This window comes from Bos grunniens, chromosome 3 (assembly GCF_055505025.1).
Source record: "Bos grunniens cultivar Pamir isolate PY7600 chromosome 3, Bosgru_T2T1.0, whole genome shotgun sequence".
NCBI classification, from domain to species: Eukaryota; Metazoa; Chordata; class Mammalia; order Artiodactyla; family Bovidae; genus Bos; species Bos grunniens.
Window position 1 is genome coordinate 106,621,505 of NC_141167.1, and position 18,980 is coordinate 106,640,484.

General features: G+C 39.8%; 1 protein-coding gene across 16 annotated transcripts in view; it reads right to left on the reverse strand.

Moving 5' to 3' along the window:
* GON4L (gon-4 like) overlaps positions 1-18,980 on the reverse strand; it is a 91,265-nt gene that overhangs the window by 16,141 nt on the left and 56,144 nt on the right. For all 16 annotated transcript variants that reach the window (XR_015161111.1, XM_086393218.1, XM_086393217.1 and 13 more), the window contains 8 exons: positions 12,683-12,723; positions 11,973-12,076; positions 9,076-9,274; positions 8,440-8,526; positions 7,227-7,398; positions 5,430-5,574; positions 4,204-4,354; positions 108-224 (listed from right to left, as the gene is read on the reverse strand). Coding sequence is in view for 15 of the 16 variants with exons in the window: in XM_086393218.1 (XP_086249344.1) it covers positions 108-224; positions 4,204-4,354; positions 5,430-5,574; positions 7,227-7,398; positions 8,440-8,526; positions 9,076-9,274; positions 11,973-12,076; positions 12,683-12,723 (1,016 nt within the window). In the remaining variant the exon portion in view is untranslated. The remainder of the gene's footprint in view (positions 1-107; positions 225-4,203; positions 4,355-5,429; positions 5,575-7,226; positions 7,399-8,439; positions 8,527-9,075; positions 9,275-11,972; positions 12,077-12,682; positions 12,724-18,980) is intronic.

The window sequence follows — 18,980 nt, forward strand, 5'->3', positions numbered from 1 at the left end:
TCCTAATTCTACAGCTAAAGCAGCAGAGTGTAAAGCAGACCTTGAACATCCTGCCAGGTCCGTAGTGACCTTTTGCTTCTGACACACTTTGAGGAGGAGCGCTGTACCTTTAACCAGAACGGAAGCCGGTGTTCTTCCCTCTCGACAGGCGGCTTCCACTGATGCGGCTGGATCTCTTCACAGCACTTCATTAAGATGGGCAGCTGTTTGGTCTTCTTATAAAACTGAGTGTGAAGAAATAAAGCAAGAGTCACATTCCTTCTAGAAACTGCTCTCGTCAGGTTGGGGAGTGTGGTGGGCAGCGGTCTGAGAAACATCCACACACACATACATATATATATATATACACACACACACACAAATAGCATATACTGACTGCTCTGTATTTCAAATTAAGCTCATCTCCAATTAATAAATATTTTATCATTACTTAGTATCTTCTGATAAGCTTTATTCTGGTCACCAGAAAAGCTTAGGTCACAGAGAAAAGGAAGCGGATGGTTAGTCATCTTATCGAAAATTTGCTCCTGCTCAGCAGCCACAATGGGAGTGCCTTACTAATCCTTATCCTGACCCCAGGGAAGCTTCCCTTTAAGCAAATAATGGTGCAAGAATATTGGAAGGGAAGGAAAGAAGAACGGAAAGACTGAGACAGCTCAGTTTTCAGAGCGAACGAAGAGCGGAATGAGCTTACACTGACCATAAGCACTAGGCACTGCGCTACGAGCCAAGCATACAGATCATGAGGCAATCCCTGCTCCCAAGGAGCTTACAGACAGCGGAAGAGACAGTCAAGTAGAAACCAATGATGAGGGACTTCCCTGGTGGTCAAGTGGTGAAGGGTCTACCTTCCAGTGCAAGGGATTAGGTTCAATCGCTGCTCAGGGAATTAAGACCCCACATGCCTCAAGGCAACTAAGCTCATTGCCACAACTATTCACTCTGTGCTCTAGAGGCCAGAAGCAGCAGCTACTGAAGCCTGCATCCCTGGAGCCTGTGCGCCACAAGAGAAGCCACTGCAACGAGAAGCCTGTGTATAGCAACTAGAGTAGCCCCCACTCACCACAACCTAGAGAATAGCTCATACAGCAACAAAGACCTAGCACAGAAAAACAAATAAATAAATTATAAAAGAAAACAATAAAAAAAACAGGCAGATTAAATACATCCATTTGTCTCTATTCCCTGTGAAACCCCAAGAAAACAACAGATAGGAAATTTTGAAAGATAAAAGCCTGAAAGGAGAAATGAAATAAAAGGTAAAAGTAACATCTTCAAAGCTAAAGACCCGACAGATGAGTGGCAAGTGACACAGGACAATGAAGAAAGCCAAATACCATGTGGAGAAAAGGTAAGGGCCAACTAAACTGATGTCAAAGACAGGCAAAAAGGATAAAACAACAGATACCTCCAGAAATGGAAGAATTAAAAACAGGTCAAGATAAGGAAGACAAGTTTTAAATTTGTTGAAGGGGCAGTGAGACCCTGAATGCTACCTCTTTGATGTAGCATTTGATGTAGCTACCTGTTTGATGTAGCCCTACCCTGGCAGAAGCATGGTGGAAAGGACGTTCTCTGAACTGAGGCTGTCAGGCATACTAAGGACAGGTGTGCAATGCTGGCCAAGGACACGTGAGAAAACTCTAGCCTCCTTCCTCTACTGCTTTCCCACAGGCCTCTGCCACCTGCTATTAAAGAATATTCAACAAACAACAACAAAAGCTATTAGATATTATGACAGAAGAAGGAATGACTCACCTCAGCAGAAGGGTTAGAAAAAAAGATGAAATAATATCCCAGAAAATACAACAAGAAGACAGAGTGATGGAGAAAAGAAGGAACACAAGATGAGAAGACTAGCCTGAGAGGCCTAACATCGGACCACTGAGCACCACAGCAGGAGACCACAGACCAGAAGAAGGGGAGGAAACCAGCAATGCAAAACTCAAGTACATTTCCCAATACTGGAACCTATGAGTTTCCAAAGTTAAGTTCATCAAGTACCTGGCATAATTAGTAAAACCAGACATATAGTAAGGTATATTATCATGAACTTCAAAACACTGGCGAAAAAAGAAAATCCTATGTACTCCTAGAGGAAGAGAAAAAAACACGTGTTATATACAGGTTCAAGAGTCAAAAGAACATCAACTTTCAAAAGAGCCAGTGCTAGAAACTAGATGAAAATGGAGTCATTAAATTGTTCTGACTAAAGTGATTTTCAACCCAGAATGTTAAACCCACTAAAGTGGGAGAAAAGAACACAGACATATTTAAAACTTTTAATTTTTAATAATTATAGTTTCATAGACAGGTCTTATCTACATTTGTTACAAAGTAACAATAGTTATATATAAAAACTAGGTATACAGCACAATAGCAAAACTAGGAAATTGCATTGGTCAAGTCATGTCATGACACACCATGAACACAAGCAATATAAATCTAAAAATTTTTTTCTCAAATATAGGATGTGCTCCACTAAAACCAGGCCAAAAAGTTGTGGGATTCAGAAATAAGAGGATCCGGACTTCCCTAGCAGTCCAGAGGTTAAGAATCCACCTGACAGGGCAAGGGACACGGGCTCCATCCCTACTCCCAGAATATTCCACATGCCGCAGGCAACTAGTCCCACGCAACACTTCTGAGCCCACGTGCTAAGACTACTGAAGCCCGCATGGCCTGCAGCTTGTGACCTAAAACAAGAAAAGCCTCTGCAATGAGAAGCCACACACCACAACTGGAGGGCAGCCCCAGCCCTGCACAACGAGAGAAAACCCTGTGAAGCAACAAAGAACCAGCACAGCGAAAAAAGAAATAAAAATACTTCTAAAGACAGAAAGAAGAGGATCCAACACAAATAAGAGGTGAAATGAAACCCCAGGAAAATTGTGAAGAAAAAGCCAAAGACATGAGTGCAGCAAGCCAAGCGAGCAGCGTGGGTAGAGCAGAGCAGGACCAGAGCGCTCCGGGAACGACTTCTTCAGGACGATGCAGGTGACAGCGGAGCACCTGAAATACCTGACACGCTGAAGACAGATTTATAAAACTTAAGCAGACGTCAGTGAAACTGGTAATAAACACATAATAAACCAAGTCCCACTCACCCTCCAAAACTGCAATCATTAACTCCAGGAGAAACAAAATACTCAGCAGGAAAAGCAAAGTAATCATGATACACTACCTGGCTCAGCTGTGAGTTTTTACACACTGCTTATAAACTCTGGAAAAAATCCAACTTACACTGTGATATAACTGAGATGAAGCAGTGAGAGAGCATGGAGAGAACTGTCTTCATCTTCCATGGTTTCAGTTTAAGAGAAGGCCCAAATCCGAAAAGTCAAGTCATAGCAATTCTAAACATGCTACCTAGATCCTAGATTAGAGGTAAATGGACCATCCCTGCAGAAACCTTGCTTAGCAGGAAATAGGGAGAAAAATGATTGTTCTTTATGACAAGATTCAGCGATATTTTACTCTTTAGAGCAGTGGTCCCCAACCTTTCTGGCACCAGGGACCAATTCTGCAGAAGGCAATTTTTCCACAGGACAGGGGCGGGGGACCCATGATGGTTTTAGGATGATTCTCATAAGAAGCGGGCAACTGAGACTCTCCTGTGAACATGGTTCACAGTGGGGTTTGTGCTCCTTTAAGAATCTATGACCACCGCTGATGTGACAGGAGGTGGAGCTCAGGCTGTGTGTGAACAACTGAGAACAGCTGTAAATAGAGGTGCAGCTTAGCTCTCTAAGTTTCTCTCTTGCCATTTACCTCCTGCTGTGCAGCCGCGTTCCTAACAGGCTATGGACCACTATCAGTCTGTGGCCTGAGGACCCCCACTTTAAAGTATACTTTATAACGCTGATACAAATATCCAAGTATAAACAATTAAGAAGGATATAAGTGGACTGTTGCCTACTCTGTGAAGGTTTAGAGTGGTGAAAAAAAATGAACAGCTAGAGGAAAACAAATTTGATAAGTATTTTTACATTTGAACAATTTAGCAGAAATATCCATAACAGGGGAAGAAGACAGTACTCCATAGGAAAATAATAGATCAATGTCCTTGGAAAGGAAAGAGGGCTAGTGTGCAGTTAGGAGAGACTAGCGTTAGATAAAAGGCTATTCACTGAGACTGAGAAAAAGAAAAGGAAAGGCTGCACTCAGCCAAGGCGCCCAGTGGAGCGGCCAGGGAGCACTTACTTTAATGATGTTGTCAGGAGCTCTGTTCATGTTGAGGTTCTTGATTCTCACTGTCAGCTGGTGGGCAGTCTTGCAAGTGAGAAGGTACTTGCTGATCAGAGGCTTGGGAAACTCCGTCCCTTCAAAGTGCTTCAGGCCTAAAGCTAACAAACTGAGAACGGGGCAGTGACACTCAGTCTCACTTGACAGTCCATCCCGCTGACAAGCCTCCCAGACGAACTCCACATTCTGCAACCTACTTCTTCTACCTCTAAGTCTTGTACACATTAATGGAAACTAAACAGAAAATTTCAGATAATTACTGAGTACTAAGAAGGACTATGAGAATAAGACTCAATGAGCAGTTCCCATCAAGTGAGAAGAGGGAAAACCAAGCATAAATCACTAATAAATATCACAACATGATGTGCTTTACAGTAATAATACAAACAAAGCTTGAGGGAAGAAGAATGGCCCTAAAAAAACAAATATAAAATGAATATTGGGCACCATACTAGACATATTAAATCCACACCAACACTATCTCACAACATAACATACTCAATTACAGTTACCTGTATACGTATTTGCTGATGGAGCGGGGAAACACACATCAAGAGCCAGGAAAGTGTTTATTACCGTTATCAAATAATCTCACTCTTGAGAATTTACCCAAAGAGATAAAAACTCAAAGAGTTTCAGAAGCCCTGTGCACAAAGATCCTTGGTGAAGCCTCATTAAAACAGCTAAACAAGAGAGGGAGGGAAAAGTGGCAAACAAAAGGACTATGAGAGGGCCATGAATGCTGCCTGAAAGGACAATATACAGAGACAAAGAAAAAGACAACGCTACAGCATGGAATGCAGGAAAAAAGGTCAAGAATATATTAAGTTAAAAAAAGCAAAACAAAATCATACTTAAATTGCCAATAGTTACATAAATACAGAGAGAAAAACTATTGTGTAAGGGTTGTCAGGATAACGGATAAAAATGTTTCCCTTGAAAATTATCCACTAACAGGACTATGAGGTTAGTTTTTACTACAAAAGACAAAAAACAACTTAAAATGTTTCCAAAAACGTGTATGTCATCCCCTAAAAAGAGCTGTATTTGGCACTAACGGGACAGGCACATACTATAGACCTATGTCCATCTACACTGCTCTCTGTGTCCATTCCTCATTACACAGTATAATCTTATTATCTCACTGTATTTTGTGCTTTTCTCCCCACCCAGTAAATCCTTACTTGTCTTCCGCCTTGGTGAAAAAAATCTTATCCTGGGGATTCTTGGCCTTCAGAGAACACACTGGAAGTAACTCTGGATACATGAAAACCTTGCTTGTGGCTAGGATCCAAGCCACTTGCTTCGGCAAACAGGGCAATTTACAGGCTATAAGAAAAAAATTCATGATAAATGAAACTCCAGAACATGAGAGGGCTTCACAAAAGCTTCTGAATGCATCTTGGCATTTAGAGAGAGCCAACCCTAGCTAACGTGATGCCCTTCCATATACATACCCCCCTCCCAAAAGTCTCCACAATCATTCTCAGCCTAACATGTAACAAAAAGATAAAGTTAAAAATTGTCTTTGTTTCCTGTGTAACAGGAAACAAAGACAACTGTTTGTCTTTGTTTCACTAAGTAACATAAACACTTATAAAGTACCAAGCAATACCTGGCAGATAGTGTACGCTCCAAAAATTTTTACCTCCTTCCCCCTTTAAATCCTTGAAAGAAAAGTGACCTTCAACAATGCTTTCTTCCAGGATAAGATTCCAACTTCTTTAATCTCCCTCACAAATCTGGTATTCCAAATTTCTATTTGATTCTTACTTAACTTTCATTAAATTCTCCCAGATTCCTCCTGAGGTTGGGGACAAAAAAACCATAAAGAGGATGAGACACTTCAGTCTCATTCATTTCTATCTTGCTGTCTAAGCCTCTCAATTTCCAGGCATTTCTGTCTTTCCAGAGATAAATACCTCTAGAGCCATATTTCTGCTTGCAAAAATGTTATTTTTATATCCCTAGAAGAAAAACACAGGACCCTACACATGTAACTTGTAACTGTGCACGCCCACACAGTTGCATCCAACTCTGCAATCCTGTCACTATAGCCCGACAGGCTCCTCTGATCAAGGGATTCTCCAACGCAAGAATACTGGAATGGGTGCCATTTCCCACTCCAGGAGATCTTCTCGACCCAGGGACTGAACCCGCATCTCCACTGGCAGGCGGATTCTCTACCAGAGACCCACCTTCAAAGCCCAAGTTTTAACTGTAGTCTGGTGCTAAGTTTTCATTACCAACATATAACTAAAAAAGTTGTGTCTATCATATAATGCCCTTAAATTCAACTATATTGTACTGAATTGTAAGAATCAGGGATTTAAAATCAAATCCAAAGACAAATCCGAATCCAGATCAAACCACAACTAATTTGCTAAACCAGGAACCAATCAGAAACAAATATTTGATTTAAGGGGCAAATATTTACTTAAAAATACTAAACCAATGAACGGTAGAAATCAAACCTGGAAATTTCTTTGAAATACTGAACAGGCAAATGTACAACATTTTTACTTTGTTCCTAACTCCCAAATCAACATAATTGGAGATACTACTATAATCATGGGAAATAAAATGATCCTAATGAAGAAGAGAGTAAAAACCTAATAAATACAACCTGACTTTACCACTTGACTTCCATCTTTATCTTGATACCAGTTTGTCTTGACCTAACTCCTAATACTTCCCCTCATATCTATTTCAGTCCAATTATTAGCAATGAGTGCCACATCTCTACTTCCCACATCCCTGGCCTGTTCACTGACTCCATCCTCTACTTAAACCCAAGTATTATTACCTAGTTCTCCAAGTTAGGTAACGAACACAAAGGAAGGATAAAAGAGAGAAGGAAGAATTACAAATACCCTGTCTCCTCCAACCCTAGGAAATTATCCCTAGGAAATGATCTGTGGGGTAAGAAAGCCACCTTGCACTGCAAGTAAAAACTTAGAGCGGACCCATCTGTTCCCTACCAGTCTTCTTCACAGTTTTACGAGGACTCCAGTCAATGCTGACATGTGTGCTGAAGTCTTCAATAAGCTTCATGGCTCCCATCAGGTTACAGGGTTGGAACAAGGTCTGAAACTTGGAGTTGAACTGATGATGGAGGGCGATGGAGCTTTGAGCAAAGGTTCCCAGCTCTTTCTGGGAAAACAGGACACAAAGGACATCTAAGTTCCAGACAATTAATACCAGTAGCCCTTAGCCTCTGAGAGAAAACCAGTCTTTCCTACAACAGGCTAAAAACAGATAAAAATCATCACAAGGACTTTCATAATTAACGTTTTTCCATTAAGACTGCTCTTCTGCTGAGTTCTCAGATGTTTAGGCATGTGTGATACATTAATTCGTTCCTGTTTTATTCTCAGTCTCAGGGTTCCTCAGCCATTTGGATGTATGTTCTAGCTCCCCAGCTGGAATTAAAATTCTCAAGAGTGAGACCCATTACTTAAAAAAATAATAATAATTCTTTGTTTCTCTGAATAACACCTAGAACAAGGTATTTCTCATGATCCCCTGAACACAATAAGAGGGAAACATAATCTGCTGACCATCCAAGGAAGTTCTGACTATGAGGCACCTCAGATTCCAGAGAGAATTACCCGAGAGGCAAAGAACATCGCTATTATTGGCCCCAAAGTTCAGATTTTAAAATGTGAATTTTCTTTGGCCATTCCCTGCTGCTCACGGGATCTTATTTAGCTCCCCAATAAGGGAATGAACCTGGGCCCCAACAGTGAAAGCAACGAATCCTACACCACTGGACCACCAAGGAATTCCCCAAAATTTGAAATTAAAAGCCCTTCCTCCAAAATATTTCAAAATGCCATGAGCAAAATTTTATATGTAAAACACTGATATCAAGCTTAATAAATAATGAATTCAATAACAAGAGAAGTACAAGAATAACAAGAAAGCCTAAGATGGGAGGATCTACAGGTGAGGAAGAGTACCCAATAAAAAGGTAAGAGAAACAGTCATAGACAATTGAATACACTCTCTGTCCTTTCATGGGAAGCAGTAACTTATGTTTTTACAGCAAACACAGGAAGCCATACGAATACCTACCAATACAAACAGGAGAGAAAAATAAATGTAGCTTATGATGAGTCAACATCTGTGAGAAATAACTTCCTAACTAACTGCATACACAATTCTTTAGATTAGGGATATTTGAAACCTTACAAGAAATATCCTGGTGGTACTGGCCTCCGAACTGAGACTGGGGTTGGAACTGGCGAGAAGGTGAATTTGCGTCAGGAGCTGAACATGCTGGGGAGGAAAAGAAAATAATACAGTGTGACATGTTATGATGCTGTCATCTCAGGAACCCAGAAGACCTTACACCAAGATGTTCATGACTTTATCCTACATGTTTTACTCTGTAGAGAGACTATGAGAACAACACAGTATCTTGGTGTAAACGTTTTTTCTCAGATGTGTTCCACTTGAACAAACTGACAGAACCAGGGGAAATTTAACTTCAAACTAGAGGGACTAAGATTAAAAGAAAAAAAGAAAAAAAAAAAAAAAAAAAAACTACTCTGGCAGTTAAGCTGTGAAATTCAGAAAGGATTTCTAAAGATTCTTAGAAATCTATCATTCTGAAAACTACCAGAGTCCTGATATGCATTCTGACTTGAGCCATACAGACATGACCATGGTGACTTTTCAAGGTCCTGACAGACGTGAAGATGCTGTGGTCCTGTGGTTTCAATGGTTACCAAGACACCTATTTCTGATTTCACAAGCTGCTAATTTTTGGCTTCATCTCAAAAGATGAAGATGATCCAATACTAACATTACCAAGAAGAGTCTTACCTGCTGCATCTGCTGCTGCAGCCTCTTCCTCTGCGCTGGGTCTAGAATCAGAGTCTGATGAACTTTCTCCCTCTGGGGCTTAACCCTCTCTACTTCCTGCTGCTGTTTGGCTGAAGATTTTTTCATCTTCAGCTGTTCAAGTAGCTCCTTCACGGTGCGATGTTGCTCATTTAGTAAGTTGGCCAGTGGTTCCTCAAACCTATCCCCCACAGGGAGATGACTAGATTTGAATATTTTCACGAGTCCAAAACACATCCAGTTCCTTCCTACCATGAGCTAAGCCAGTCTGAGCAACTTCCATTTACTGCTAATCCTCAAGTCTCACTTTAGCCAACAGGCAAACTCCTAGCCTACCCAAATCTTCTCCCATATTTCTTAGCACAGATTCAAATAAGATGGTTCTGAATCATCCCCCACCTATTCTTCTACAATCAGTACTCTAAGTAATACACTAATGAAGGTGAAATTAAACTAAAATCTAAACATGTGGTAATGTCTGGATAACAAAGCAGCCAAGGAGCTAATGGGAACCCACGATTTTCACATCCCACTGACAGTTACATTAATCTGGGACTTATTCTTAATGGTGATACAGAATCTTCCCAAAGCACAACATCTGTTCTCTAATCTAGATGTTACTCCCACCCCAGGTCCAGTTTCTCCTGTTCTCCAGCTCCTATCCAATCAGGTTGCCCTGACTTCCTTTCTTAAAAACTCAAAGATTTTCTAGCTTGGAGTAGAAAAGGCATAAACTAAAACATATGGTGCCTACACACATGCTAAGTCACTTCAGTCCTGTCTGACTCTGCGACCCTATAGACTGTAGCCCACAAGCCTCCTCCTTCCATGGGATTTCTCAGGCAAGCATACTGGAGTGGGTTGCCATTTCCTAATTCCAGGGGCTCTTCCTAAAACACGGACTGAACCCACGTTTCTTGCATCTGCTGCACTGGCTGGCAGGTTCTTTACCACCAGTGCCGCCTGGGAAACCCTGAAGCACACGGCAGTCTAGAAGAATAGTGAGAAGGTGGTTCGAGCATGACCCTACCAAGCATTAGCCTCTAAATAAACTCCTCCTCCAAGCTTTCTGTCACCACCCTCTCCCCACCACCTCCTGAGAGAGAGAGAGAGACTCTGTTGGGGGCTGAAGTAGAATCCAAATGCTAGTTCTGAGTGAGAGACAGAAGAAGACACCCAAGCTGCTATTCTAAACCAGGATACAACCTGCTCAAGCAGCTATGACCAGCAGGTTATCGTAATTCAATAAATCCTCTAGATTGTAGCAATAGCTAAATGATAATATTTTTTTTTCAATAGCCTCTGAGGATAAAAATTATGTTTCCTTTTTCAGTATTTACTGCAAGAATGGACAGGCACAGGGTGAAAATCTAAAGAATGAGACTGTCCTCCATACAGTTTTACTGAGAACTGAAAACTCTGGATTATCTGCATAACTAGCCGAGGAACAGAAGAACAAAGGAAAAAAGCTAGATAATGAAAAGAGCCTGCACCTGATTTTAGTAAGAATTACTTGGATGGGGAGCACAGTTAATGCACTTTCCATGTGATATTTTAATTATTCAAATATTAAGCTAGGTTTGCATTTCCAGCTGAAAAAAAGCAGCAGCAGCCCAAGCAGAGCAACTGAATATCAGAAGGTAACTGAACTGGAATAAGAATTTTTAAGTAGTTACGTAATTCCCAAATTTTTAAAGTTCATACACAGAGGTGACGAGTGGAAATGAAATACGTTTACTGATCAAACCCCATGATAAAAAGTGCTTAGGTTCTATTCTGCTACACTAGAATTGTTTTCTATGAAATGTTGGGAGAAGTTGGTCAAAATACAGACTCTAAGATATCTTGAAAATGTTCTCCAAAAAAAAGAGGTAAATATGTAAGGTGACAGAAGTATTAACTAACTTCATGGGGCAATCCTTCTGCAGTTGATATGTATATCAAATCATCACACTGTGCACTTTCAATGCTTTACAATCTTATTTGCCAATTATAACTCAACAAACCTGGGGGGAAAAAGGAACTCTTGAGATTTCTTTTGTGATTATATTATGGTATTTAATGTAATGGAGAATGGCTGATACTTCTGACTTTTACACATTGGTTAGTATACCTTGTCTTTTTCACTAAATCGCACGTTACCTGAAGGTCTAGCTTTCAGATGGATCCAGAGCTCTCCAGTTAAACCAAAGGACTAATTAAAGGCTATGAGTCCTTGGGTTTTGCTTTGTTCCATCCATGGCACAAACCATACCCTGACATCTAGCCAGTACCTAATGATAGTAGGCTGCTACTCAGAATGGATAACAACAAAGTACAGATGAAATCTGCAAACTCATCACAAATATAGGGGGGAAAATTAAAGCCTCTACCTTCTGGGTGGGACAAGAGAAGTGCTAATTCATGTGAAGAGGACAGTAAACATATTTCAGACTCCAGGACATTACTGAAGGTGCTTCATGGTTTGCTCAGTTAATGCCCTGCAGACTAACAAAGGTTCATTAACTTTTACTAGATGTTAACAGCAAACAGAAAAACAAAAGGGACATAGTGGCTATTAAACTTTGGGGTAGCTTCTGTGGCTGGCCATGCAGAGTCCTACACACCTCTCCAGCACCACTCACCTGGAGAAGCTGCTATGAATGCCAGCTACTGCTTTTTCTCCCTTCCCAAACAGATACAGCTTGGTCTAGAGCTGCACTGCCCCATAAGGAGAATTATTCACTTCACACCCAACACTGCCAATGGGGTTCAGCATCCTTATAACAGTAACAGCAGGTAGTCAGGGATGGGAAATTGTTAACCAAAACTTCTCAAAACTCACTCTCAGACATACACTTTTCCTCTACTCTAGGTCTCAAGGTCTTTAGTTAGCCTACCGTAAGGCTTGAGGGGTGTTAAAGTTAGGCCGAGGCTCAGCCACACGTTCCTCCTCTTCTGGGCCGTCATCTTCCATGTTGGAGAATCCCATCTCATCTTGAAACTGAGGGCAAAGGAAAAGAAGGATTATCCTGGGGAATGGGCATGTAAAAGTCACTCCAACAGTGACGGGGAAAATGAAGACTGGTTTACAGGACTATAATAATGCTGGCACACAGAAAGAGCTTGCACTGGATCCTTTCTCACTTCTGGGCTTGCACAGTTCTGCACATGGAATAATCTTTATGCCAGAAAAAAAGTTTCTCAGTCTATCACCTTGTAGTGGTAAAGACACACCACAGATAACTCAAAATGATCAGATTATCTTTCAAGAGAGAAATGTATGAGAAAGGGAATTATCTGTGCTGAGAATAATCTAAAATTAGTTTGCAATCTTTAAGGATTATCATGTGATAGTTGAAGAGGCTATCTAAAAGCTTAAGGAAAACTTTACTAAGATATGGATAATCAAAGTTTATTAGTTACCAAAATCTCCTGTCATTACATTCTCTCCTTGGTGGACTAAAAGGAGAATGGGTTGGTCAGACCACTGTTCTGGAGAGAGGGGCCCTGAGACCACAGGACAGAGCTTGCTGAAGAATCCAAAGCTCTTTAGTATAGAATCCAGAGCTTTAGTAACCAGAGTTCTCATTCAAAGACCATTACTCACAGTTTCAAACAGCTCTTCCATCAGTTCATTCACTTCCTTTTCTGCAAAAAAGCCAAACAGTATTCTGTTGCCACATGTTTATTTCATTTTGCAATACAGGGAATTTCAAGAAAACAAAGAAAGCTTTTTTCAGCAAGGCTTTGGACAAAATCTTCATATGTATTAATATCCATCATTCACTCATTCATTTAAAAACATTTATTGAACAACTATATGCCTTAATCTCTGTTCTAGATGCTCAGATACATGACAGAAACTTACTTTCATGAAGCTTAAATTCTAGTGAGAAAACAAACAAAAACGTAAGCTAGATGATTTTATAATGTGATAAATTCATAATCTGTGTTGAAGAGGCTATCTAAAAGCTTAAGGAAAACTTTACTAAGATATGGATAATCAAAGTTTATTAGTTACCAAAATCTCCTGTCATTACATTCTCTCTTGGATGGACTAAAAGGAGAATGGGTAGATAGAATTCAGTGCTATCCTACTGAATGGAATCAAGACAGAAGTCTCCAGTAGTGTATCAAAAGACTCTACTTTTGGGCCTGAACTATTCAGCAATCCCATCCACAACCTAAAACACCCAGAAAACACACTTATCAAATGTGCAAATAATAAAAAGCTAAAAGGGATCACCAGACCAACAGATGACAGAGTTCTAATTTTCTCAAATTAATTGGATGAAATATAATGGGGATAAATTTAAAGTCTTACATTTAGGATTTTGAAAAATCAGTTTCTTAAGTGCACAAAAAGATCAATGACACAATGGCTCCAAAACAGTGCTTGTAACCAAGAAGGCAAGCATATCACTAAATCACAGCAGAGTGTGATCATCACTATAAAAGCCCTTCTCAAGAGGGCATTAAAAAAACAAAATCCAAATGTTGGTGAGGATGTGCAGTGACTGGAACTCTAAAAACAATGTACAAGGAAAGACACTGAAAAAAGGTCTGGCAATTTCACAGAAAACTAAGTATAGATCTACTTTATGACCAATGATTCCTCCCCTAGAGAGCTGACCCAAAAGATATGAAACATCTGTCCACAAAACTTTTGAAGAAAGGTCAGAGCTATCTTTATTCAAGATAGCTAGAAATTAGAAAGAACCCAGGTGTCCATCAACACCTGGGGATTGATGACAAATAAACAAATTGGTATATTTATACACTGGAATCCTACTCAGCAATAAAAAGGAAGGAAATTAGGTAATACAAGCAATATTCATGAATCTCAGAAACATCATGCTAAGTGAAAGATGCTTTACATAACAGAATACATACTATGATTCCATTTACATGAAGCTTTAAAAGAGGCAAGTCTATCTAATCTATGATATAAGAAAATAGAACAGTGGTTTCACCAGGGAGGATGATGTGCGGACTGATCTGGAGGGACAAGTAGGTGCTTTTTGGGGTGATGAATCTCTATCTTCTTAGGGGTTGAGTACATCCCTCTAACAAAGAGGCACTACAAACCTCACTGAATGGTACACTAAAGATTTCTATACTACAGTATGTATACATTACCTAAAAAGAAAATCTGTAAACAATACTGAGTTCTAATTAATGATGTGCATGCTGAAATGTTTAGATATCCACAACTCACTATGAAATGCTTTAAAAAGAATAAACAAACAAGGATTAACAGATAGATAGAGAAATAGATGGAGAGCTGCATAATTAATATATGAAAACTTAACTGCAGAAGCTAGGTGGTGGGTATATGGGTGAGGGTGTGTGTGCTAAGTCACTTCATTTGTGTCCAACTCTTTGCGACCCTATGGACTGTAGCCCATCAGGCTCCTTTGTCCATCGGATTTTCCAGGCAAGAATACTATAGTGGGTTGCCATACCCTCTTCCAGGGGATCTTCCCAACCCAGGGACTGAACCCTATCTCCTGAAACTCCTGTACTGCAGACAGATTCTTTACCACTGAGCCACTGGGGAAGCCCTGGTATATGGGTGTCCACATGTTTGAAGAGTTTCATAAAAACACGTAATGTAGGAGAAATTTTCCTAAAAATAAAGGCTAATATCCAGAGGAAGGTAATCTGGGTGTTGAAGTGTGGAAAGTCTGACATTTAGAGAACTGAAGAAACTTGGTATGTTTAGCATAGTAAAGAAAAAATGTAGGAAAAGAAACATACTATACTACGTACACTTGGTAGTAAGTTACATTTTTTAGGAACAAAGGAAAAACAAATATAAAAGATTCAGATTTAGTAAGGAAAATGTTAATTGAGGAGGTGTTCAAGAGCAGGACACAGCATCTGCAGAACTGATGAACTCCCTGTCACCAGAGGTTCCCAAACAGATTGAAAGGTCACATCAGAGAAGCTATGAACAAATGCTTAAGTGGGAGGAAAATATACATAATCACAGAAGCATTCCAGACTCTGTGATTCTAAGCTTCTTTATTTTTAAATTTTTATCATCCACATAAGTCCTCTTAAAAGGACTGTAATTAAACATGATAACGTAAGACAACAAGGGGTAGAAACAAAATTAAAATTCTATCCCAGTTTTTACTTACAATCACAGAACGCTATCACTAGAAAGGAGGACCCTTCATTCAGGCATCCCAGAAAAGTCTACTCTTCAGCAAATATTGTCAGCACCGTGAAAAACACTTGCTCAAAGGCAATAAAATCATGAGAAACTCACAGTCTAGTGGAGGAGACAAGATATAAATAAGCAATTATGAGAGAGATGAGCATTAAAAAGGACATATAAAATCGTATGGAATACAAAGCAAGAAAGTCAATCCTCAATGAGGAGGATCTCACTGAGAAATTACAGTTGATTCTTAAACAACGTGGAATTGAACTACATGGGTCCACTTATATGCAGAGTTTTTTCAATAAATTTATTGGAAAAATGGAAGGGGATGTGCAACAATTCGAAAAAACTCTCAGACAAACCGCAGTCTAGAATATAAAACATTTAAGAGAAAGTGAGGTATGCCATGAACACATAAACTGCATATAGATACTAGTCTACTTTATCATTAACTATCATTAAAATATACACAAATCTACTCTGAAAGTTAAAATTTATCAAAATGTATGCAAATGTAGACGACACAAAGTGCCACTCAGAGAAACACAAATATAAAGATTCAGTATGAAATCGTAACTGCATAAAAGTAACTGTGGCATATACTGTACTCCTGCAATAATTTCATAGTTACCTCCTGTTACTAGCTAAAGTGCAGAAGCACAGTCATGACATTACAAGAAAATGCTAAATTGCCCGATATGTACCAGAGACTATGGTCTCGTTTATGACCAGGACTATCCTTCTCTATAAAGCTGCTCACCCCGAGAGCCTTGAAAGAAAAAGATAAACAGGAGTTACCAGTCTTTGGATATAAAAAAAAGAAGGCCCTTTCTCTGGATTGGTTTCATCAATGCTTTGTCCCTGAAGTCAGGAAATACCTTGTGTTTTAAGCTTCTTTTGATATTGGACAATGCCCCTGGCCACCCAGAGCCCAATGAATTCAACACTGAAGGTGTCTTAAGTGATCAACTCGCCTCCGAACACGTCTCTAATTCAGCCTTCAGATCAGCAGTCATAAGGATCTGTAAGCCTCATTATGCGTGATACTCTATGGAAAGGATCATCAATGCTACAGCAGAGTCCTCGATGAAGAGAATGTAAGTCTGGAAGAAGGATTACACTATTGAAGATGCCATCGCTGTTAAAGAAAAATCCAAGAAAGCCATCAAACCTGAAACAATAACTCCCCATTGGAGAAAACCATGTTCAGATATTATGCATGAATTCACAGGATTTACAACAGAGCCAATCAAGGAAATTATGAAAGAGATTGTGAATACAGCCCAAAAAACATGGGGGTAAAGATTCAACTTTTGGATCTTAGAGAAATTCAAGAGCTAACAGACACCAGGCCAGAGGAATTAACAGAAGATGCCTTGATGGAGAAGAGTGCTCCCAGACTAGTGCCAGACCACGAGCAAGAAGACAAAGAAGCTGTGTCAGAAAACAAACTGATATCAGACAATCTGGCAGAAGAGTTCTGATTATTCAAGACTCCTTTTGATTTCTTTTGCATGAAGCCTTCATGATATATAGACTCTGAAACCAAAGCATATGGTGGGGAGAGGGATTGGACCATACAGAAACATATTTAGAGAAATGAAAAAGCAAAAAGTCAGACAGAAATTATAATGTATTTCCATAAAGTTACACTCTCGGCCACCCCTTCCTCCTCCACCACCTCTTCTGCTTCTGCCACCCCTGGAAGAGTAAGACCAACCCCCTTCTTTCTCCTCTTACTCCTCAGCTGATTCAATGTGAAGACAAAGAGGATAAAGGCCTTTATGATGATCCACTATGACTCAATGAATAGTAAACAGTCATCATGCCCACAGTTAATAAACTTATCTGTGGTGGATGTGTTTGCCTTTGTGTGAAAATTTAATAATTGTTTGGCAAGAAGTGTATGAGATGTTTTTGTGTCATCATCATCGTTGCCCACGTATTAGAAAATCTTGTGCAAGACTTGTATTGAAATGGATAACCTATCCTTACACAGGCATAAAGTGAGTGATATAACATAAATTTAACTATGTGGTAGAGCTTCCCTGGTGGATCAGACAGTAAAGAAACTGCCTGCAATGCAGGAGACCCAGGTTTGATCCCTGAGTTGGGAAGATCCCCTGGAGGAGGAAATGGCAACCCACTCCAGTATTCTTGCCTGGAGAATTCCATGGACAGAGGAGCCTGGAGGGCTACAGTCCATGGACTTGCAAAGAGTCGGACATGACTGAGCAACTAACACTTTCACTTTCAACTATGTGTTAGTTTTATTACTGATTCATAATTATGCTTTCAAAAAAATTACATTATCTTACAGTATGCCTCTCTCTCGTAATTAGAGAAACCCTGTATCAATCTATCACAATTATAAAAAATTTAACAGTGTTTCCAATCCTGTTCATGAATATGACTGTAATGTTGTTCAGGTGCTAAGTCGTATTGAACTCTTTGCGACCCCAAGGACTGCACCACCTCTGGCTCCACTGTCCTTCACTATCTCCAAGAGATCGCTCAAATTCATGTCCACGGAGTCAGTGATGCTATCTAACCATCTCATTCTCTGCTGCTCCTTACTCCTGCCCTCAATCTTTCCCAGTATCAGGGTCTTTTCCAATGAGTCAGCTCTTCACAGCAGGTGGCCAAAGTACTGGAGCTTCAGTTTCAGCATCAGTCCTTCCAATGAATATTCAGGGTTGATTTCCTTTAGAATTGACTGGTTTGATCTCCATTCAGTCCCAACAGTTCAAAACCATCAATTCTTCAGCACTTGGTCTTCTTTATGGTCCAATTCTGACATCTATAGATGAATACTGGAAACACCAGAGCTTTGACAATATGGACCTTTGTCGGCAAAGTGATGTCTCTGCTTTTTAATATTTTGTCTTCCAAGAGGCAAATGTCTTTTAATTTTATGGCTGCAGTCACCATCTGCAGTGATTTTGAAGCCCAAAAAAATAACTGTTACTGCTTCCACTTTTTACCCTTCTATTTGCCATGAAATAATGGGAGTGAATGGCAGGATCTTAAGTTTTTTTAATGACTGTAATATTGTATGCCATAAAATTTTGTAACAGTTCTTTCATCAGTGTATAGGCAGGGTATGCTGAAGGAATTCTATCAATTACACTATATCAAGCTATCGTACTGCTGCTTCTTCATTAGCTTTAACTGTACGGACCTTTGTTGGCAAAGTGATGTCTCTGCTTTTTAATATGCTGTCCAGGTTTGTCATAGCTTTCCTTTCAAGGAGCAAACATCTTTTAACTTCATAGCTGCAGTCACTGTCCACAGTGATTTTGGAGCCCAAGAAAATAAAGTCTGTCACTGCTTCCACTTTTCCCCGTTCTGTTTGCCTGATGGGACCTGATGCCATCATCTTAATTTTTTAATGACTGCAATACTGTATGCCATAAAATTTCTGTAACAATTCATGTATCCATAGGCAAGAGTACTGTGAAGCAATTCTATCAGTTACACTAGGCTATCATCAAGCCGTCATAGTGTTGCTTCTTCCTTATTGATACATGAATCCTTACACCATAAATAAACACGGATTTCTTTTTCACATTATCTTTTCATTTTTCATATCCAGTGCTTGTGACATGTATGTCTACAGTATTCTGTGTCATATGAGATAATATTAATGCAGATACTGACAGAGAATTCATCTTGTAAACAGATTAACACAAACTTACATTTGGAAGTATGCATAAAACAGTAGTATAAAAAT